This window comes from Anabrus simplex, chromosome 8 (assembly GCF_040414725.1).
Source record: "Anabrus simplex isolate iqAnaSimp1 chromosome 8, ASM4041472v1, whole genome shotgun sequence".
Classification (NCBI taxonomy): domain Eukaryota; kingdom Metazoa; phylum Arthropoda; class Insecta; order Orthoptera; family Tettigoniidae; genus Anabrus; species Anabrus simplex.
The window spans coordinates 19,746,149-19,770,960 of NC_090272.1; the positions used below are offsets into that span (position 1 = coordinate 19,746,149).

General features: G+C 39.6%; 1 protein-coding gene across 4 annotated transcripts in view; it reads right to left on the reverse strand.

Moving 5' to 3' along the window:
• LOC136879062 (uncharacterized) overlaps nucleotides 1-24,812 on the reverse strand; it is a 535,518-nt gene that overhangs the window by 408,613 nt on the left and 102,093 nt on the right. For all 4 annotated transcript variants that reach the window (XR_010860888.2, XR_010860887.2, XM_067152804.2 and 1 more), the window contains exon 2: nucleotides 8,380-8,467. Coding sequence is in view for 2 of the 4 variants with exons in the window: in XM_067152804.2 (XP_067008905.2) it covers nucleotides 8,380-8,467 (88 nt within the window). In the remaining 2 variants the exon portion in view is untranslated. The remainder of the gene's footprint in view (nucleotides 1-8,379; nucleotides 8,468-24,812) is intronic.

The following is a 24,812-nucleotide window of genomic DNA, read 5'->3' on the forward strand; positions in this document are numbered from 1 at the left end:
AGGTTGCACGCAACTCTTGTAGTATTGTATGAAGGTAGATTTAGGTAACTGGTTTCCTGTTGTATTTTGTTTCTGCCATTCCCTTGTTTTCATGCATAACCTGTTTCTCTGACTTCATCATGTATTCCTTTATTATTGCTATAAGTTCATTTTATGTCGACCTACCGCTCTAGGTGTTGCTTGGTGGATTTCGATGCTTGTCGATATGGTCGTTTTAACATCTATCGTTCGGTGTTTCTCCGAATAAGTATGGGATTATTTGAGGAAACTCTGGATGTATGCTAGCGTCCTTCCGCTAAAGGATCATGAGGTTTGTGGGTAGCCTTCCTTCCTTCTTCCTAGTCTTATGGAATATTTTTTCTATCGTCCTGCCTCGTCTCTGCCATTTATTCTTTTATTTACCTCATCTCCTTGGGAAATGGAGATAGGTACCTGTCTGCTGTTGAGCAACAGGGTGATGTCACTTATCTTTAGTCCGATTTGTGTCGAGGTCCTGACGGGCTACTGGTAGGTTATGTTGTGTAGGACATGGTTCCCCTTCTTCCTGCTGGTCAACTGATCTGAGGCGTATTTCACGTTCCTTTTAATTTGATTAGCTGTCCGGGTGGGAAATAACTGGAGTTAGCGGACGTTGGTTGGTCTTTGGGTTGTGCTTGTCTCTAAACTCGTGAAATTTTATTTTCTCAAAACCTCTCCTGTTATGTTTTTCCCATGGTACTGCTATGGTCTTGTGAAATTTAATTCTGTCCATCCCGGTTACTCGTTACCTGATGCTGTTGATAGTTTGGTCGTTGATGACCAACTTGAACGCGTGCCCTCCATCTATTTGAGCTCTAGATGTCTCCGTCCGTTCTATCAATTTGCTCTTTCTGAGTAAACCTTTACCCTGTAGCCATGGATTTGTTTTTTGCTAAACTTGTCATTCTGGTGTACTTATTCTGATCGCTATACTGTTTCATATTTTCCTTCTACTGGGTTATGTATGTGATTTCTTGTGTGGCACTGTAAACCTGAGTATTACTAATTTTCGGGAAGATTTCTGTAGTATATTTAGTAAGCTAGCCTTTAGTTGGCCCCACTGTGGGTGGTTCTGCGGCGTTCCTGTGGCAGTTCTGTGGAATTGCATGGTCATGTTGCCTATTTCCTAAACTGTATTTTTCGAGGTACGTGGTACTTTCTTTTTTTTGCTATCATGTATCTACCGTCTCCTCATCTTGTTGGAACTCCCTAAAGTGAGTAATTGGGGTTCGTTTAGTTTTCCTTTCCTAGGTTAAGCTGTGTCTGTGCGTAGCCTACTACCGTGTTGTATTTAATGTGTAAGTGTGCTCCTTCGTTGAGGGCTTTAATTCCCCTTAATTGATTTGTGTAAATTTTAATTGACCTTATTTAAGGTGGTTTCCTTCTGATATCGGAAACTTTGATTGTGCTCCGATTGTATGCTTGTGACTTTTCTGTTATTGTAATTTTGCTCCTTGCTATTTTTTTTGGGGAGTATATTCTGTTTAGTAAGGTTCCCTTCCTTTTCTTTTCCTTTTTTTCCTTTTCCTTGCTCTTGGTACCTTCTCAAGCCAAAGATATACACTAGTGCCAACCTAATTTTTCACGTGACCTGGATATTTTGGATTTTATCACCTTATTTTTGATTACTCACCAACGTTGCATTTTTCTTCCCTCCCTTTGGTCCTTGTTTTTTCTTTTACGGGCCATTTCACTGTAATTGAAACAATCTTGATGGTGCGTTTCTTTATTAGCAACCCGATTTAATAAAGAAAATTGGTTTAAAGGTTGGAAGGGTATTGTAAGAAATGTTAGGTGATCTACCCTGGACTGTAGTGGACTTAAAATACTGGTTTCTAAAGGTCCATTGAACTTCTCTTGTAAACAAGGTGTGTTTGGTGATTGAAGTCTGCAAGCGAAGAACATTGATTCTGGTTATGTGAAAACTTTTAAAAACTTCCAGATTCCACATGAACTCAGGAATGGTTATGGTAAAGCGTTTGCTATGAAACTGTATGTGAAAGGTAATCTAAAGCGAACTTGGTGTAAAACATGTAGGAAAATTGAATCCTTAAACTGTTTGGAGATGGTGAATTTCAAAAGAAAAACTGTGTTGTGGCGCTGTGTAAGTTTATCGTATCCTATAACTTCCGGACCTTGAACGGTGTTTAATGAACTTAATGGTTGATTGGTGGTGAGCTATGTACATTGCCCGTTTTGGAATGCTTTAAACTTCTGCATGCTATGACAATCTGGAGATGGACTTGGTACCAGTGACTTTTATTTGTTGTGGACTGAAACACTTAAAATCTAGCTTAATTTCATACACTGGACTTCGTCATGGAGTGATGTAAGAAGATATGTAACCCTTAAAGGGGGGGAGGCTGAAACCGAGGTTTCGTTTGTCTCCTTTCCACCAACGTTTTGAGTTTGCCTATTACGGTGTAGAAAACTGTATTCTAATTTTCTTCTGCTTTCAACGGTGTTCTCACAATATTTCATGTTTAACTCAGCGAGCGCATGTGAGCTCTGATCGTTACCGCCATCTACGGCTATGATGAGAACTATTTGTCGCTTTCTTCTTGAAGCTGCTCCGGCCAATCAGCGCTTGGTGTCAGCCATCTTGATGTAGTCACTCTCTCTGGGGCGAGAGAGAGGGAAGCTAAGCGAGCAGGCAGTTGCGGCTTGGTAAACATGGCTAAAGGTCGTTGGCGTTCTGTACTCAAGGCGATGCTTTGGGATATCATCATGGACGGTGGATAGTAAATCGTAAGGATGTGGGGATGTGCCCCACACCCTAAAAATATTTTCTTTTTCCTGTATTTGTAACCTCGTAGTGAGTGATTGTTTTAAAAAGCTGCAAGGAAGATCTCCAACTTGGTAAAGTACACATGGCCGAGCCATGAATTATCATTCTACTGATTGAAGAACCAACCAACCGTAAGTCAACCTTGTTATTTTAGTATTTTCATCAACGGAAAACTGTTCGTGTGATTTCTTCGGAGGAAACTTATTAATTAGCAACTTGTGCGTTTCGATTATAATGATGTGGACCTTTTCACTGTTGGGAAAAATTATTGTGCTCTTCCAAAACCAAGTATCGGGTTGAAAAGTCCTTGTTAATTCAGTTACCTAGTGTATAACATTTCTTGTAATGGAATTTAAGTGTTACTGGGGGTAATTTCCAAAGAAAAGCAGTGGTGTAAAATTTTCATTATTATTATTATTATTATCATCACACCGTAAAGATGTTACTGCTGCTCTGAAATTTATTTTGGTTTTAAAAGTGGAGTAATACGTGGAAGATCCAGTAGGGATTGCTTATGCTATGCTGGTTTATTTTAATTTAATTTACCTTATTTTTTTTTGGGGGGCTTTAATCGTGTTTTGCGTTTGATCTTTGCCCTTCTGGCCTCCATTGTTTTGGTGCCATTGTTGGATCTTCCTTCGGGATTGGTTCTCCCATGGTTTAACAATTGCTTTTGTTGCCGGGGTAATGGATGTTGTTTTTTGAAATGGATTGATGTTGGTGATGATTTTTATGTTGGGAGACTACCCTGTCTGATGTTGTTTCAGTATTTTTGTCACCCCGTTGCGCATTTTCTGTTTCTCGGGCACCCCAGTTGATTTCTTTCCTTTTCCTTCTACGTTTGTTGTGGTGGCTTTCTTTCCCTTGGTAAATTTTTACGTAAAGCACTTAGCATCCCATGACTGGAACTCCCACCGTATTAATGGTACCAGTTTGTTGATGTGAAACGGATAGAGAGTTGGTATCTCTCATGGAATAACGGTGAACCAAGAAGGTTGTATTTTCTAATTTTTAACATGGTATCCTTTCCATATGGAATCCACTGATAATTGATTTGGTGGTTGTTACTAAGTAAACAGGTTGAGGTGTTTGTAATACTTCCTGCAGACTATATCTTTCTTGCCGACTGGCGTTTGGTGTTTTAATTCCTTAATTTTGGTCTTTTTCAAGCTCTAGGTACCAATTTATTTACTCTCATTACTTTCTTACCGTCCGGCGGTCTTTAAATAATTTTTCTTTAATTTTATCTTTTGGTGTTTCTTGAGTTTAACTGTGTTTTTCCTGTGGTTTTAAGTGAGGTCTGTTTCCCTTATTTTACCTAACTTAAATTAATCTTTTAAAATTCTAAAGGCCTCCTTATTTTAAACCTATGTCACCTAATTTTATTTGGTTTCTGGTACCTAGTTTTTTTTAAATATTACTAACTACGAGGATGTCATTTATTTAACATTTGTTAATCTGAGTTTCATGAATTATATATTTTCTTTTTTTTAAAAAAAAGAAAGTTTGGTCTTTATTTCCACGCAACATTTATTTGACACACTGTCGGTTGGTAGCTTGATCCACCTGTTTTTTTTCTACCACCTGGAGGTAAGTTTGCCTTTTACTATGTTCTTTTGGTGTTTTCTGGGTGTGTAGTGTTTATCACGCTTCCGTTTTGTTCCTTTCTACGGGATCTTTGTCCTGTGTTGTGTTTTTACTGCCAATCAGTTTAGTTTGACACCGGGTAACCTAACTGGTGGGGCAAGTGGTGGGGTGGTGTGAGGCGAATTGAGGAGGATAGGTTACCTAGGAGAATAATGTACTCTGTTATGGAGGGTAAGAGAAGTAGAGGTAGACCAAGACGACGGTGGTTAGACTCAGTTTCTAACGATTTAAAGATAAGAGGCCACAACATTTGTTGCAATTCAAGGATTGTGGTGACGTTTAGTTAATTCACAGAGGCTTGCAGACTGAACGCTGAAAGGCATAACAGTCTATAATGATAATGTATGTATGTATGTATGTATGTATGTATGTATGTATGTATGTATGTATGTATGTATGGTAACGGTTGAACTGCCTTTAACCAATCCATGATGTGATGGGTCTATGTACTGACTAAAAGAGTCATTCAGGCGATTATACATGACTTTCTCCACCACCTTCAATAAAAGTGAGAACAGCACTACTGGTCTATAATTATCGAACAACACCTTATCACCTTTCTTAAAGATAAGGATTACGTAACACTTTTTCCACTCAGCTGGAAAACACCCACACTTAAAAGATTTATTTATAATTTCACATAGTGGAATTGCCAGTCGGAAAGCACATTCCCGGAGGACAATGCCAGGTATCTCATCAGGACCACATGATTTGTTGATATCCACCGCTGACAGGATCTGTTTCCCTTCTACCACAGAAGTTTGAATAGACACTCGATCTACTGAAAATGGGGGAGAAAAAGTTGAATTGCAAGTCTCGGAAGGAGAATGGTACTTCGCGAAAGTTTGCGCAAATGTGTTTAGAATGTTATCTTTTTCATGGATTTCAGTTCCGTTTATTAGCATAGTGGGAGGCAGACGGGAAGACTTTCTTTTATTATTAATGAAATTCCAAAAGCGCTTAGGGCTTGTGATGAGGTTATCTTCTACCAACCTAACGTAGTCCCTGTATTTAGCATGCTGCCGATTTTTTACATTCACTTCGTAATGTAGAAAACTGTACATAGTCGCACTCTTGGCCTGATCTTTTGTATTTCCTTCTCGCCCTTTCTATTTCCTTCAGTTTCTGGATTAGTTCTGAGTCGTACCAAGAAGAATATTTTCTGATGTTCATTTTTCAAAATGGTACGCTGTCTTTTATGACCGCATATAGTAAGTCATAAAAAGTGCTCATAGCTTCATCCACAGAATGGGACTCTTGAATCATATCCCAGGGGGAACAGGATTAAAAGGTCCCTCATTAAAGAAAAATCAGCTTTCTTCCATGCAAATATGACTGTTTTGAGCTTTGAAGTGAAATGTCCTTGGCGTAGGCAGGAAGATTTTGATGGCTTTGGTGATCAGAATGAATTACATTTTCAGTTTTGATGCACTCTCTACTCCAAAGTAATTAGTTTGAGACTAAAATTAAGTCTAGAAAATTATCATTCCTAGTAGGGAAATCACAAATCTGACAGATCAAATTTATGAATAATTTCTAGGAATAAAAATACCTCCTCGCTTCTCTGTTTGATAATGTGTTGTACTTTCGACGACTCGTCAGTTTTCCAAGCTAATTGGCTCAAGTTAAAATCACCGCACACAATAACAGTGTCCCATGAGTTGAGAACAGATGTAATGTTTCCCAATGTTTGACGTAGGTCGCTAAGCCGGTCGTTCACTTCATCTGGAGGCAGGTAGCAGCACACAATGAAGACAGCACGACCGGGCTGAGGGTTGACTTTCACTACTTGACACTCCCAATTCCCAGCAAGCTCAGGCTTCGACAGTGATCCAAGGTCAGGCTTCACAGCTAGTAAAACACCTCCGCCATTCAGTTTTGAAGTGTTCACGGAATTTCTGTCCTTGCGAAATACAATGTAACTGTCAGTTAATATTTTGGTATCAACTACAGTTTTGTTAAGCCAACTTTCGCTGATACAAATAGTCATAGTTCCCTTCACTTCGTCCAGCATTAAAGTCAGCAAGCGCATACTCCTCACATTTTGATAGAAAAATGTCATACCTTGATTGCTTTTGTTGGGACCTGAGTTCAGTTATGCATCTCCGGAGAGCGCTAGCATTAGGACACCTAGTACATAGCTGGATACCTGCGCATGAGCCGGCTTCCCTTGGACGCGGGTGCACCTTTCACTTCGGTGTGGCGACACCACGTACCTCGAGCTATTGAGAGAAGCCACGAGGCCAGATAAACTGCATTTATTAATCACTCTTTCCCAAACTGTGTCTCGTGCATTGTCAAACTTAAGAGTACTGTAATCACATTGGCACAAACAAACTGTTTTAATTGTTCCAAGGTTATATTCTCCATGTGCAGCGATTGGCTTTTGTTAAATGGCGGTTTGTGATGCGAGTGTTTTGTTGTGACAGCAGTGATCAAGGTTATGTGTGTGTTTAATTTGTAAATATAGGTAAATAAAATTAATTGTACCAAACAACAGCATCTCGTGTGCGTCTTTGTAGATAAGTTAAGCTCACACCGAGACCTTTGACAAGAACAAGGAAAAAATGACCATTTTAGCACTGGCTTGGAAAAAAAAAAATAAACACACAAAAATCTGGGCTGGATTTTCTGAATTTTTATATTTATACAAGAATGACCCCCAACTATTGCTAAGTCTACAAAAGAACCTTGGTGGTGATACTTGAAACCAATTAAGAATATACAGTAGGCCTACATAATATTTCCAAAAATGTTGACTTTCTGATGTGACCTTCCAACAGTTAAAAATATACAACTTAAACAATACTCAGCATAAATCAATGAAATCAGGTGACATTTATCATATTAGATGCAAAAGCTCAGAAAGAAAAACACAGAGGTCTAGCAGCACAAGTTTAGGTTCTAAATGACACTTCATGACTTTTTAATGTGGAACTAAACTTATGACCAGTACTGTATAGTTTCTTCATTGAAAGCAGCACTATTGCATCCGTTGTTTAAGAACAGTATTATATGTTACAGTCAAACGGCTTTGCCGCTCAACACATAACTCAGGAGTATTTCATACTAAAACAATCTATTCCACTCCTACTGCTTCTTTCCCTGCACAACAGTTATAGCAGAGGAATCAGAGGCGACAGAGGTAATTGTAAATACAGATTCATGTTGTGCAAACAACTGCTCCACCCCTACTGCTCCTTCCCTAGACCAGTCACACTGGAGGAAGCGGAGGCGACAGAGGTAAATACTGATTCATGTTGCGCAAACAACTGCTCTGCTCCCCACACAACAGTTACAGCGGAGGAAGCAGAGGTGACGGAGGTAATCAGAAATACAGATTCATGAAGCCCAAACAACTGCTCTGCTCCTACTACATCCTCCCCTCACAACAGTTACAGCAGAGGTAATCGGAAATACAGATTCATGAAGCTCAAAGAATTGCTACACACCTACCGCTCCTTTCCTAGCACTAAATCTAACCAGAAATCACTTCTTTGAATAATGACAGAGTTAGTTTAACAGGGCATAACTTCGATTTACATTTCAATTGTCTAATCACAAAGTCAACTTCTGCCAAACACCTACAACAATAAACCATCCTTTGTTCACATGAAGAGGAGCGAAAACGGTTCCAGGTCAAAAAACAAAAATCTCCGAAGTGTAAACAGTCCACCTTCCAAGATGATGCTGCTTATAGAAACATTATCAAACCTCTTTCAACATTTCTGTTACATCAAAAATGAAAGGAAAGAAAATTATAATCTGTACACATCAGAAATATTGGAAAACAGAAATGGATGAAATATTAGACGAGACAAAGAGAATTCTCCTGGGTAAGATTGATTAATTTTCCTACATCTCCATGTGACCTCAAGTAATGATAATGGCACACAAAACTAAAACAACAAGAAGAGGGCTCTTACCTTTTAAATGGGTCCTTTCTCATAGCATCCAGCTCGTATTGTGCTGAGTGAACCGCTGCTTCTGCTTCAGTTAACTTCTGCCGAACACCTACAACAATAAACAATCCTTGGTTCACATGAAGAGGTGCAAAAACTGTTCCTGGTCAAAAAATAGCAGAAAGATTCAAAGCTCTAGTTAAATGGAAGTTTTTTAAATATCTCTTGTAGTTTCCATGTTGTGGGCTTTTGAATTTGTATTGTAAGAACAGCTCAACATTTAAATACCGCAGCTCAACAGGTATTCCACTGAGGCTCAACTTGCAGGAGTCAGGTCAAAAGGACTGTGTTGGTACTGACCTATCCAAGGCTCTTGATAGGCAACTACTGACAAAAAACAGTGCACTAGACTACATTGGCAGCTACGTTTCTGGAAAACAGAACTCAGAGAATTTAAGGAAGTGAAGCATTCTGATCCTGTTATTATTATTAACCCTTTGAGAGTGAGGTTTCTTAGTCCACTGCACACCCCAAAATTTAGGTTATAGCACATGTTTGCAAAACAACCCTCAAGAGGCATTATATCTTAATGAAACGAATGAATTTAACATAGTATGTTAACAAGACATCAAACAACTAGTTTGAGCACAAAAATTGTGAAACGTCATTTTTAGTAATGTTTTTTGGTAGGATAATCCTCAAAACAAGGTACAGGGAACAATTCTTTACTTCCTTACTTAATCTGCTTACCCTCCAGGGTTGGTTTTTCCCTCGGACTCAACGAGGGATCCCACCTCTACCACCTCAAGGGCAGTGTCCTGGAGCGCGAGACATTGGGTCGGGGGATACAAATGCGGAGAATGACCAGTACCTCGCCCATGAGGCCTCACCTGCTATGCTGCACAGCGGCCTTGGTGGGGGATGGGAAGATTTGAAAGGATAGGCAAGGAAGCGGCCGTGGCCTTAAGTTAGGTACCATCCCAGCATTTGCCTGGAGGAGAAGTGCGAAACCATGGAAAACCACTTCCAGGATGGCTGAGGTGGGAATCAAACCCACCTCTACTCAGTTGACCTCCTGAGGCTGTGTGGACCCCGTTCCTTGCCCTCGTACCACTTTTCAAATTTCGTGGCAGAGCCGGGAATCGAACCCGGGCCTCTAGGGGTGGCAGCTAATAACACTAACTACTACACCACAGAGGCGGACAACAATTTTTTGAAATGTCAATTTCTGAAGAATTTTTCGTCAGTGAAACATTCTGAATTCCTGACTTACTGCCATCGAAGCTAAAGTGGTTGGCGTGAATTGGTTAGTTATAGTCTCGTCTTCCCAAAGTCTGATTACTAGGCGCTTTATTTACGTTCGTTCGCTTCAGACGTGACAGCTGTAAGACCTCATCCTCACTTTCATTTAAGGCTTCGCCACTTGAATTATTACAATAGAGTAAAATAATATATTATTATTGGTCCACCTTTTCAATACAAAATGAAAATTACATAGGGACTAGTTTCGACCTAGTAATAGGTCATCATCAGCCTGAAGTAAATTAAAGCGTAAATATCGAAGAAAACATAAACAATGTAAACACAAGTACAGTCTTTTTAAAGGTACATACCATGTGGGAAGTTGAGTAGAGATATATTAAAAATAATAACTCTTCCAATTGACGAAGCACTGAGCGGAGGTTATGTAAAGTTCGGTGCGCCGTATATTATAAAAGACCACTGTGCACTAAATGATGTAATAAAGAAGAATAGTAGGTTGAATGCTGGCTTCTTCTTAGCTGTTGTATATTCGAAGAAGATTACGTCGTATTTTATAAGGTACTGATAGATGTCAAAATACATGGATGTTGGAAAGGCTCTTCAGTTTTTTGACATCTATCAATACCTTATAAAATACGACGTAATCTTCTTCGAATATACAACAGCTAAGAAGAAGCCAGCATTCAACCTACTATTCTTCTTTATTACATCATTTAGTGCACAGTGGTCTTTTATAATATACGGCGCACCGAACTTTACATAACTTCCGCTCAGTGCTTCGTCAATTGGAAGAGTTATTATTTTTAATATATCTCTACTCAACTTCCCACATGGTATGTACCTTTAAAAAGACTGTACTTGTGTTTACATTGTTTATGTTTTCTTCGATATTTACGCTTTAATTTACTTCAGGCTGATGATGACCTATTACTAGGTCGAAACTAGTCCCTATGTAATTTTCATTTTGTATTGAAAAGGTGGACCAATAATAATATATTATTTTACTCTATTGTAATCACAGTTCAATACGGATCTATCATTATGAAACTTATTTCTTTTAATTACTTGAATTATTTCCAGATATACCTCCTACATAGTCTTCATCACTCTTCAAATACTGAACAATCACTTTCAGTATTCATAAGAATTTCACGAACTGTATCGTCGATTGTAAGCAAGTCAGCTCGACTTCGCGCAGCCATGTTCAACTGTTTGCAATTGACTCGCTAAAGCTGAAGACATCCGCTTAAAAACATTCGATTTCCAGCACTCCCCGTGGTGATAAAAACCTAATGACTTCAAAATATAGCCAACAGATGTAGGGAGCTATCCGTTTTTCATTCGTTGTCGAAAGACATACAGTTACGGAGATATATCACTTCAAATTCCGACACGCAATATATTGTGCCGCAACCACAGCGGCACTTACCGCTACACGCAATATATTGCGCTGTGACCTTCAAGGGGTTAAGCATATGGAATTTACATAATGGACAAGTATTTACATTATACAAAAGAAAAACCTGCAAAGAATATATGGTACTAAGTAGGGAACAATTACACATGGATATCTAAATTATTTATCCACTACATTAGGAATACTGAGACATCAACAAAGTCTTTCCGGTCTCCACCATAAGCACGCAGAGGGCATTCGTCCATTATATGATGCATGGTCTGGACCAATGCACCACAATCGCATGCTGGAGAGTCCCTGAAGCCCCAATGGTGAAGGGAGAATACAGATCTTCCACAATCAGTGTGAAACCTGTTTAGTGATGACCACATTCTTCTTGGCAAACTGAAACTAGCTGAGGCGTGGTTTGGATTAAAGAGGCTTGGCCACTCTGGAGCTGTACGAAACCATTGCTCTTTCCATTCCTCTTTTAAATTGAAACCAGCATCCATTAGATTCTCAGCTGTTTTCATTGGTGGCTTACGTGACTTCAGCCTTTGTCTCCAGAGATCTGCAACATCCCTGTGGATGGGTAGAGTTTGATTGGACATGATCTTATCACATTCTTGAACAAGGGCTCTTGAATGTCACAGGCTTGGTGGAACAATGTGGGACAGGATTGGCAGCCAGTGGGTTGCAGTAGGCTTCAGAGTACCAGAGATGATACGCACGGTGGTGTTAAGTTGTAGATCGACTTATGCAGCCTTTAGATCTACAAAGTCTGCAGATGTGTTAGTACCCCTTTGAAAACCAGCCTCAATGTGAGTTGTTAGTGCTAGCACCTGGTCAACACAGCTTCGGTTCTGCCTGAATCCAGCATGTTCTACTGGGATCACTTCATTAATGGCTGAAAAAATACTATTGTATACAAGTCTCTCAAGGAGTTTATAGCAAACACTCAGCAATGCTATTGGACGGTAGCTATCGACTTGGTCTTCCGGTTTACCGGGTTTCAGAATTGCAATGATCTTGCTGACCTGGAATTCATATGGCAGATGTCCAGACGATAAGATTTTAGAATATAATTTAGCCAACCAGAGCCTTGTGTTTGGACCACTATGTATCAGAAACTCAGGAAATATCCCATCAAAGCCAGCAGCTTTACCAGGTTTGAGGCTTTTAACACCACTATCTACTTCCAGATGTGAAAATGGTTCCGAGTATATAGAGTTCTCCTGCAAGCTGCTTTTCTGTTTGAGCAACTTCTTTACTTGGACGGAATGTTTCTTATCAGAGGGCACTCGTGACATATTAACAATATGTTCAGCTACTAGGTTGGGGGTTATGCAACCATTTCTCTTGTGGCAGGTTCTGTTTCCGGAGAAGACTCCAGGCTTTTCTGCTGGACTGTTTGAAGTCCACAGTCTCAACCGTATTGTTCCACTTCTGCTGGCGAGATTCATCTAAACTCTAACAGAGCACTTGCTATTTCAGGATCTCCACCCTGTAAATACTCCTCAGAGTGTCTCACAAGTTTCATTCCATCCAGGGATATACTCTTTCTGCAGCCCTCTTGGAATATATTTCTTGGCAATTGAGATAATGAGTCCAGCAAAACATTCGTAGTTAGAATGAATAGGCAGTATGAATCGGACACATTTGTAAAGATCTTCTGAAAAGCAATCCCACTTGGCTTTATTGAAATTCCAGCTTGGTCGATGTGTGCTTTTAACCAAAGGTATTTGTATTCCTGTAGTTATCATGACAGGTCTGTGTTGACTGTGGCAAAAGTTTTCCGTTACTTTCCTTGTAGCAGGCAGGACAATACCATTTACATCTTCAGTGACAAAGCAAAGATCAGGATTGTATTCTCCCTTCCAACAGGCTGACTTAAAGGTTCCTCTGTCTTTCACATCCAAAAATCAAGTGTAGATTATTAGCTTCAGCCCAGGTGACTAGTTGAGAGCCACATTCATCTGTATCATATTTCCAGTTCGGATGATGACTATTGAAATCTCCGACATATATTGCTGGATGATTCTGGGTGAGGAGCACTTCATTTGGCCAAGCCACAGATGGTGGTTTATACACATTTACCACTTTGGTGCCCGATATGTCAACAGTTACCACGTGAACATCGTCAGTCACTGTTGCTGAAATGAGCCGAACATCTCGTAGATTCGAATGAGCATAGGTTGCTGCCCCATACGTCTGGTGGTGGATTGCCCCAATAGCGATATAACCAGGAATCTTTCCTCTTGATCTTAGCTGTTCCTCAGTAGCAGTATGAGTTTCTTGAATGGTCACTAAATCAATGTTTTCAAGAAGGATTCTAGAAAGATGTCCACTCTTCAATCTGGATATACCTTCGATGTTTATTTGGCATATTCGTAAAGAAGGTCCTAGTATCTTTGCAGGTTGGTCCTGAGAAGGACCATTTGCAGAATTTCTCTCCGAGTCCATTTGGCCAGGAGATCAACGACTGTTGATAGTTTGGCCGCCGATGTGTTGTTGCTCGCTTAGCACCACCCGGGGAACACATGCAGGGCAATATTGAGGTAAATCCTGAGGACGAGAGCAACGTTCATTCCCCTCTGATCCTGTAATAATCAATCACTCACTCACTCACTCACTCACTCAAATCACCACCGATCTGCATTTATAGCAGTCGCCCAAGTGGCAGATTCCCTATCTGCTGTTCACCTAGTCCTTTCTAAAATAATTGCTAGAATTTGAAAATTTATTGAACACCTATCTTGGTAAATTATTCCAATCCCTAACTCCCCTTCCCATAAACAAATATTTGCCTTAATTTGTCCTCTTGAATTTCAACTTTATCGTCATATTGTGATCTTTCCTACATTCAAAAACACCTCTCAAACTTATTTGTCTACTAATGTCATGCCACGCCACCTTTCCACTGACAGCTTGTAACATACCACTTAGTCGAACAGATAGTCATCTTTCTCCCAAGTCTTCCCAGCCCAAACGTTGCAACATTTTTGTCACGCTACTCTTTTGTCGGAAATCACCCAGAACAAATCGAGCTGCTTTTCTTAGGATTTTTTTTTTCCAGTTCTTGAATCAAGTAATCCTGGTGAGGGTCCCATACACTAGAATCATACTCTAGTTGGGGTCTTACCGGAGACTTATATGCCCGCTCCTTTACATCCTTACTACAACCCCTAAACACCCCCATAACCATGTACAGAGATCTGTACCCTTTATTTACAGTCCCACTTATGTGATAACTCCAATGAAAAATCTTTCCTTATATTAACACCCAGGTACTTACAGTATTGTTTATTAAGGCAGTAAGTTTCACAAATTTCAAAAGCACTCCCTCACACCAAACAGTATCACAGTCAGCTGACAGGTCCAGAAAGGCAGCCACACCTAATTTTTTCTCAAACCCATTTTCAATGTGAGTAGTGAGAGAAAATACCTGCTCATTACAGATTCTTCCATATCTGAATCCTGCTTGCTCTATAGGAATGTGGTTGTAGATCAGTCGCTCGAGAAGTTTGTATGTGAAAATGAGAAGTGCTAGTTTTCCACTTTTGAGGGATCTTTATTTGGCTTCAATATGGCCAATATTTTTGTTTTCTTCATCAGAGGTGGGAAGTTACTAGTTTGCAGGATATTTGATAAGAAGCTGGTTAACCAATTTACTGTAGCTTGTCAAGTGTGAGCCAGAAATTCAGGGCAGATTCCACCAAATCAAGCTCCTTTTCCAAGTTTCATCATTTTGATTGCTTCTTTTGTTTCCTTTTCAAGGAATGGAGTAGAAAATTCTGAAGACTGTGAGGCTGCTCTTTTCTTGGCGTTCAGCTGAGATTTAATATCCTTTTTAGTTTGCTTGTTTTTGCTATCCTTGGAAACTCATACTAGATGTTTAACAAAAACATTCAAGTTGACAACAGTATTTGTCCTTTAGTTGCATGGTTTGACGAATCTAATTTCCTAATGAGAGACCGGGTATTCCTGCTACAGTGGGTGAAATCTAGGGATTCTACTGTTTCATGCTAGATCTTTCTTCAACTCTCATCCAGAGATTGGAGGAGACCTGTTGCTTTATCAGAAGTAGGATGTTCTTCATTTTTCCGTCTGATATTGGAGTCCGTTTGCTTGGCTTTTTTGAAGTTCCATCTCAGTTTAGGATGTGATTGTATAACAGTAATAGACATCCCCACCTTCAAGATAACAGGTCTATGCTGACTATGTGGGAAATCACCGAGCGCTGTGCGTAGCTGTGTGACTTGTGAAATTGAGGTGTGAAACATCAATCTGGAGTACAGCCTCAACACCAGCGAGCTGAACAAAAAGTAGAAAGGTCTTCAGCATTATAAATTAATTTCATGTTCTCTGTTACCACCCATTCCTCTAAGATCATGACTGATGACTGTTGAAATCACCAAGGAATATAGTTGGATACTGCTGGGGTGGTAAAGGTTGGTCAGGCAAACTACTCTCAGGAGGCTTATATACAGTAACTATTGTCAAGTTTTCAATCTTAATTGTAGTAGTAAACATGTCATTTTCAGTGTTTACTGACAGCAGTTGATGATTTATGTAATTCTTGACGTAGCTTACAAGGCCATAATTTTTATGGTAATTAGAGGCTATCAATTTAAAGCCTGGTGTATTTTTCCTCTACTCTGTAATTGTAGCTCATCTGTTGTGTGTGTTTCTTGGAGTATAATGACATCAACTGCATATTTTTTTTTTTTTTTTTTTTTTTTTGCTAGTTGCTTTACGTCGCACCGACACAGATAGGTCTTATGGCGACGATAGGATAGGAAAGGGCTAGGAGTGGGAAGCGGCCATGGCCTTAATTAAGGTACAGCCCCAGCATTTGCCTGGTGTGAAAATGGGAAACCACGGAAAACCATTTTCAGGGCTGCCGACAGTGGGGCTCGAACCTACTATCTCCCGAATACTGGATACTGGCCGCACTTAAGCGACTGCAGCTATCGAGCTCGGTCAACTGCATATTTCTGTAACAGCCTGCAAAGATATTCACATTTTGCTTGACTTATCCCTTCGATATTCAGCTGACAAATGCGCAGAGATGGTCTAATTCTACGAACTTGAAGGTCCTGAAAAGGACCGCACATTTCCTTCTTATTCATTCTTTGGCCGAGAGGTCTTTTTCGGTAGTTCAGTCTCATCTTATCTCTACTGCTTTCTTAGCACCTCCCGGAGGACAAGTGTAGGGCAATTGAAGGTTATATCCACGGACTTGCAGCTAAGGAACAGATACTTTCAGATCTACTCCGATAATGAAAGAAGTAGAGTGTTTAAACTAAATGGCAGTTTACCTCAAGGATATGTACTGGCTCCCCACCTTTTCAATCTATACATACATCACTTACCGAAAAAAAACTTTTTTACTGCTGACATTTGTTTGATGATTCAGTGCTCCGACTTTCCTGACGCTGAAACTATTTTATCCACAGATCTGGAACCCATGGATGTATATTTTAAGAAATGGTGCCTCCACCTTAATCCCCAGAAAATAGTGGTATCTGCACTCCACCTACATAACAGACTGTCAAATTAAAACCAGATGTTTGATTCAGAAACCATGTACTCCCATATTGTCGTACACCAAAATACTTGGGAATAACGCTACATAGAAGTCTGACCTTCAAGCAACATCTCTCGAATATGGCTGCTATAATCAAAACTAGAAATAATAGCCTACTCTTCAAAAACTTGCTGGTACACCATGGTGAGCTAATACTCGCATAGTATGATCCACAGCAACAGACCTATCATATTCTGTTGCTGAATACTGCTGTCCATCCTGGGTCAATAGTATTCAAACTAAGAAAATAGATGTATGACTCAACCAAGCTATGCAAATAATTACCGGATGTATTACGAGTACACAAGCACTATGGCTACCTGTTGTCAGCAATATTCCACTTCCATCCCTAAGATGATCAGAAGCACTTCTAAAGGTATGAAAAAACATTCAACAGAATTCAGAGCTACTCATTCACAAAATATTGCACAAACAGAACATTAACGCTTGAAACCAAGCGAACCACCATGGCCCACAACAGTTAACCTTGAAAGAACCTCATGGAAAATCCAGTAAAAGCAGTCTTCAGTAATCAATATACATCTAGCTGAAGACCCTTCTAAGCAAATACAAGGATTCGACCATCCTAGACATCAGTGGAGGATCATCAACTGGATCCGAACTGGACAAGGCAGATGTGGATATCTGCTACACAAATGGGGATGGTCTACCTCTGCAAACAGCGACTGTAGTGCCTCCTTGCAGACCGTCCACCACATTGTTGCTGACTGCCCTCTTCGTGCTTTTAGAGGAATGATAATGGACATCCATCATACATCAGTTGAAGCAATAAAATGGGTCAAAGAACTAGACCTAGAATTATAAGATTGTACGAGCTTGTGACTGTGCACATTTGTCCACAAACTTTGTATATATGTAAATAATTTTGATTCATCATATGATAAATAAATATATAAATAATAAGGTACATACTGTGATCCTCGTAAGGAACTTTCACCCCATCCATGCAGTACTTGAAATTGAGAGGAGTTTTCCTATTAGTCAAACTGACAACCTGACTTTTAACCCAGTTTTGTTATCATACCATTGCGTGCTGTCCATCTCGAGGTCTCTTTGCAGTTGCTCACAATCTTGTAACTTATTTATTACTCTATAGAGTATAACATCTGTAAAAAGCCCTCCCTGATTCCAGCTTATACTCATATCATTTATAAATCTCTAATAATAAAAGGAAGTGTTTGTCTGCCCAGCCAAATCTACAGCATGCAGAGATCTGAAATTCTGAACATATGTAGATGGAAGGGGATTCGAATGCATCTCAAAGCTAGATTTTTCATTTTCGCTTTTGTTGGTGAGTTATGAACGAAAAACTGTCAGAAAACATGTGTTGGGATATGACAATCCAACGTGTTGTCACCAAGATTAAATGCAAAGATTCATTGTCGCTAGACAACATATATAAGATAAGTAACACAAGAAGTCAAGGAGCCATTTTAAGTCCATGGTGTAGGGAGCCATTTTCGGTCCCAGACACGAAGATCAGTTCATACTATCTGGAAGTATTTGTCTGTGTGTGTGTGTGCAATACCCAGCCAAATCTACGGCATGCAGAGATCTGAAATTTTTAATATAGGCATATTGTTCGATGAATATTTATACAGGTAAACACCTGATTTCATCAATTATTTATATTACCCTTAATCATTTTAATAATTTATTTACTTATTTACCTGATATTCATTCCAAAATAATGTACTTCATGCAATTCATGTAAAAACAATGTGTTAATATATTTTTTCTTTTGCTTTTAAATAAACTGTTTAGAAACATCGGTTGTATTAATAAACACGGGCGAAGTTGAGGGCACATGCTAGTACACACGCACACGCGCAGAGAGAGTAAAACCTCATTTATCCGGACACCTTTAATCTGGATAATATACAGGGTGAAGCGTAATTCGCGCACTCGGGCGTCGCAGCGCGACTCCTCACATGCCAGCAATAAAAAAAATGTCTCTTACAAAATTTCGTCTTGCGAGTATATCCGGTAGAAAACGGGCGTTGAAGAGTAGCAATCTGGCAACACTGTAACCACATGTAGGGTAACTACCTCTGTCAGTGGAAGGTAGTCGTACTGTACAGTTGGTGCAGTGGGTAGAGTTTTTGGTTGGCATGCAAGAGGTCGAGTGGTCGATCCTGGGTTGAGGCGCATTTTTTATTTGCTAATTTCCATCTGACATTACCTACTGTAATACAATAAGACACCGTTTCTGAGGTCACATGTATCCTACATTAACAACATTTTGTAACGCTGAAACAACGTAACGTAACGTAAGGCCCTAACGAAATGTAATGGACCTGAACGAGGCAAGAATAATAGTTGGTACTAATCTATGGGACCATTGGAGGAGGGTACAAAGAAAACAGGTTTCACATCTAGTAGATGAAGTGGTGCGAATAAATTCACGCCCACGACGTGGAAAGGGCACCTTTTAAAGCTGACCAATGAAAACGATTGTTCGTCCATTTCTAGGATCGTAGTATGTAAGGGCAAATGGTTTCTAGAGGACCCACTGCAATCGCTGTTGACGATTAAGATGCCATATTCCATACCACCTGGACTACATTTACGAAATAAAAAATATACGCCTCAACCCAGGATCGACCACTCGACCTCCTGCATGCCAACCAAAAACTCTACCCACTGGACCAACTGTACAGTACGACTACCTTCCGCTGACAGAGGTAGTTACCCTACATGTGGTTACAGTGTTGCCAGATTGCTACTCTTCAACGTCGTTTTTCTGCCGGATATACTCGCAAGACGAAATTTTGTAAGAGACATTTTTTTATTGCTGGCATGTGAGGAGTCGCGCTGCGACGCCCGAGTGCGCGAATTACGCTTCACCCTGTATAAGTAATAATAATAACAACGTAAACGTTTCCACCTTTTCAATACTAAAATATATTCACAAAATTATAAATTACACGGTACTAGTTTTGACCCATCTAGGGGTCATCATCAGCCGTATTGGAGCAAAGATCACTTTTGGCGAAATCCTAAGAAAATGTTATTTTAAAGAATAACAAGTGAAATGAGATGTTATTATGGTAATAGTTAATAATACAAGGAATATACATACTAAGAGGTTTTTAACAAAGAATAAAGTATAAATGGGGTGTTGTAAAAATTATAATCATGGAAATCAGTAAGTTCTTGTATTGAAATGACATATATAAAATTATATATGGCTTAGGAAGAGGGCTTAAGGTGGGGCTGAAGGGTGCGGGAGAAAGTGTAATTGTCTTGGAAAAGTACCTTTGATTAAATTTAGGATTGAGTTTAGGTTGGCTGCATTATTGTTTCTGAGGAAAGTGATAAATAGATCGAAGAGTATGTTGGGTTTCTCTGAGATTTCATTGAGATTGTGACTGGCATGAAAGTATTGGTCTAGGTGTATGTAGTAATTTTCCATTATGTTGAGTAAAGGGCCCTTGTTTGCTAATACGAGGATGTCCATGTCTGGATATCGCTTAATCCGGATGGGCTTAAACAAGTAAATAAATTTTAATTTTTTTTAAAACATAAAATTCTGAACGCTGAAAGGCATAACAGTTTATAATGATTATGTATGTATAAAATTCTACAACAAATTACTGCAAAGCAATGTCCTCATGATGTGCCCTATCACATACCTTATATAGGTTAACCATGATTCAGTCCATCTGACTTCCTGAATCTAAGATACAGTAGATATCTTTCTGGAAGCCTACAAATTGGACTTCAGTGGAATAACCTTTCCTAAGACCAAACTCCTTTCTATCCAACCAGTCAATTTCACAAACATGTCTAATATAACCAGAAATAATGCTTTCCCAAAACTTACATCCAACACGTGTCAAACTGACTGGCCTGTAATTTTCAGCTTTATATGTATCACCTTTTCCTTCATACACAGGGGCTACCACAGCAACTTTTCATTAAGTTGGTATAGCTCCTACATGCAAACAGTATAACCACACTATGCCTAGTGTTATCTTTCCATCATATTCATTATTTGGTTGCCTTATGCACTATTTGAAATTTGTGTCACCCTATTTATTTTCCTATTTAGCATTCATTCTGGTCACTTCTGCTATTCTTAACATTTCCGCTCTACAGGTGCTTTAAACTTTATTCAATTGAGTTCTCTGTAAATGCACTCGTTTGCTATCTCTTAGCTACCCTTGGGATTATCGTGTCTCGGTGTCGCATGATTCTATTTTTTGAGTTACTATCAGAGATCCAAACAGGCAAGATGGAACTACAGTGCCCTGGATCTCCACATCCACATTCTAAAAGATGGCCTGTGAATGAAGGGTCTATATAAACCCTGGATAGGACATTTGTCCTACTAATAGTTTTTATTATTTAGCACCAGTTTTAAAATCTACTTGGGCAAGATAATTTTCATCATTCTAAATTCCCTGTATCTGCCACCCTACCATACGTAAACTCCAGCTCAGGCACATCTCCGCGGAGGTTTGGACCTGCTTTTGGGCAGAATACACCCTTACCTTACCTTGCAGTAACACACCCATCCATAATGCTCTTAACTCTTGTGTATGAGACCTGGTGTCAGTCAGTCCAAAGTTGATCAATGAGTAAAATTAAATATCCCTGATTTTGTGTGCAGGTGAATCTTTGGATTTTTAGGCATGTTTCATTTTATTTTTTGTTATGATTTACAGATGACTGCCATCCTCCTTCATATCTGATTTAAAACTATATAGAACCTTTCTCCCTGATAATTCTGATGAGCATTTACTACTTCATTTCACTGTAACTTGTATATCATGAAGTGACCCTTGTAAATTATTCTGCCTGATACAAAGAATACCTGATTTACATAGTTTATTCTGCCCTTCTTATATTTTCCTTATCTTAATTTCTGCAGCACTAGCTGCCTCTGTGGATCGCTTGTTGTTTAAAGGGGCCTAACATCGAGGTCATCGGCTCCCTCTGTGGATTAGTGGTAGTGTGTCGGCCTCCGGATCCCAAGATAGCGGGTTCAAACCCGGCAGAGGTAGTCGGATTTTTGAAGGGCGGAAAAAAGTCCATTCGACACTCCATGTCGTACGATGTCGGCATGTAAAAGATCTCTGGTGACACATTTGGTGTTTACCCGACAAAATTCATTAAATCTCAGCCACAGACACCCAAGAGAGTTTCGGTTTACTCAGTCTGCCATCTAGTGGGCCTAGAGTAAAACAGAACGTCGAAACTGACAAGCGGACAGCCACATGGCGTCAAATTGAAATGTCTGCACACAGTAGCTGAGGCCATACGATTATTATTATTATTATTATTATTATTATTATTATTATTTCTTGTTTCCGAATTTGGCCGCCTATGGACCGCATTGAACTTAAGGCTTCTTCTTCTTCTTCTCCTCCTCCTCCTCCTCCCAGAACCTCTTCATTCTTTCACTTCTAATCTTCCTTTCTTTCTCAGATATGACCAGTTTGGGTCTACATTTTGGTGGTTTCTCCTGGAATGTTTTGATGCTGTCCACTCGACTGCTAAATTCTTTTCTCTGTTGTGAACCATATCCACTGTAAGTCCACTTTCTATTGCATCTCTTTACCTCTTCCACCCACTTCGTCGAAGCTTTTAGTCCAGTGATGTACTTGAATATTTTCTTAGTTAGCCGTTTCTCATCCATTCTTTCTAGATGCCCATAGAATTTTAGCCTTCGCTTTCGCATGGTGACAGTGATTTTTTCGGTGTATTTATAGAAGTCATCATTTTTCCTATTCCTCCACTCCCCATCAGCATTTTTCTGTGGTCCTATAATTTTCCTTAAGATTCTCCTCTCCTTTTTTTCGAGATCTTGAAGCTCACCCTTTTTATTCATTGTCAGGCTCTCTGAAGCGTAGAGACCCTCTGGCTTTACCACTGAGCTGTAGTGTCTTAAGTTTCGCCTTGTAAGATATTGCTCTTTTGTTGTATCTGTTCTGGGTTAACCTGTAAGCCAATTCTAGTTTTCTAATTCTTGCCCTAATCGCCTCTTTATCCAATCCACTAGGTTCTATCCATTCCCCTAGATATTTAAATTTCTCAGTTCTTTTCACAGTCCCATGCTTCACTTCTAAGTGTCTCTCCCCTTGATGTCCATATTCCATGTATTCCGTCTTCTCATATGACACTTCGAGACCCGTTTTCTCAGCGATCTCGTGTAGAGTATTCAGCATCATTTGGGCATTTTCTCGGTTGTGAGGCAAGAGTGCAACATCATCCGCGAAAGCCAAACACTTAATTTCTAAGTTCTGTCCTTTCCTCCCTAAATGTATTCCCTTTATTCCTTTCACTTCCAAGGCTCTTTCCCATGTTCTAATGATTGTTTCTAGAACAATGTTAAAGAGAATTGGTGATAGGCAGTCCCCTTGCCTGACTCCTGTTTTTATTATTATTATTATTATTATTATTATTATTATTATTATTATTATTCTGCTGCACTATTCTTAATTTTATTTCCCATTCTCTTCTTATTTGTAATTAGTTTTTTCTACTATGGTACCATACTTGTTTTAGGGGTTCTTGGTAGGTAAACCTGATCGTTAATCTCGGTTCTGAAAATTTTCACCAAATAGATTATTATTCTTTCTCCATTAGGGTCTTCTAGGGACCACATGGCAAATTCAATTCTTTATCCTTTATTTTTCCTCCAATACTCCATCTGCTCACTATGTCTCTTTCCTCTCCTTGGACCGTTTTGAGCCTTTTTTCTTTCCCTCCCAACCTTGGAATCCATCCATTTTTAGCACTTTTTTTCTAAAAATCTCTCTTTCTGTTGCTGCTTCTTCTCTTATATTGTTTCTCATGATAATGATGCTTGTTGTTTAAAAGGGGCCTAACATCTAGGTCATCTGCTCCTAATGGTACGAAATGAAATGACAATTTAAAAGTTAAAAATCATCCACTGACCAGAATAAAAAAGCGTGATGAAGAATGAATGGATGGATATGAATTTAAAACAATCAGTGGATCCGACCCAGAAACTATCAAACAATAGTATTACTGACCAAGGGACTGCTTCTAAAGCACAATCCTGAATCGAGGATGCTTGTTGTCTAAAGAGGTCCAAAATTCAGGTGAACAGTTCCTCATAATGGTACTTATCGCTAGTAAAGTAGAACCATGGTATTTGTAATTTTGCAGTACTAATCAAAAGTAGCGTAGACTCACGGTGTTCCACTCATTATGATACTACTCACAAGTATTGTACGTCGCACAGGTTTTTCTCACATAATGGTGCCACCCAGAGGCAAAGCAAACCCATGGCATTCCTCACCTAGGTGTACTAAACATGGGCGCCGTATTCCCATGGTAATAATAATAATTTCCGATGAGCGTGGGAGGCATCTGCCATGTGTAGGTAACTGCGTGTTATTGTGGTGGAGGATAGTGTTATGTGTGGTGTGTGAGTTGCAGGGGTGTTGCAGACAGCACAAAGACCCAGCCCCCGAGCCACTGGAATTAACCAATGAAGGTTAAATTCCCTGACCCAGCCGGGAATCGAACCCGGGACCCTCTGAACCGAAGGCCAGTACGCTGACCATTCAGCCAACGAGTCGGACATTCCCATGGTGTTCCTCATATACTGGGTACTAATCACAGGCAACGCAGACCCATGGTGTCGCTCATATAGTGGTACAAATTACAGGCAACACTCAGACCCGTGGCGTTTCTATCAATGGTACTAATCATGGCTACTGGAAACCCACCGCTCTCAGATGCTACTAATCACAAACCTATTGTGTACCTAACATAGTGGTACTACTTGCAAGTAAAGGCGACCCATGGTGTTCACCGCGTGATGGTACTAATCATTAGTAGTTTCATGGTTCTAATACAATCATCCCTTGGTCACCTCTTTTAGTCGCCTCTTATGACAGGCAGGGAATACCGTGGGTCTATTCTTCGTTTGCGTCCCCCCACCCACAGGAATTATATATTGTTTCTTTCCAAATCTTTCTTGACTTCATGAATATAGGTTGTAGTTGACTTCTTGTTCCAAAGATATCTGAAGATCTCTTTGGTTATCCTGTTGTCATCCATCTGTATACATGTTCAAAAGAATATGAATTGCCTCTTCTGCATTGCTTGTTATGTTTTCTATGTTCCGGTATATTTCATCATCACTTCTTGATTTCCAGAGTTCAGATGTAAGGCTTTTCAGGTGTTTTCTCTATTAACCAGCGTTTC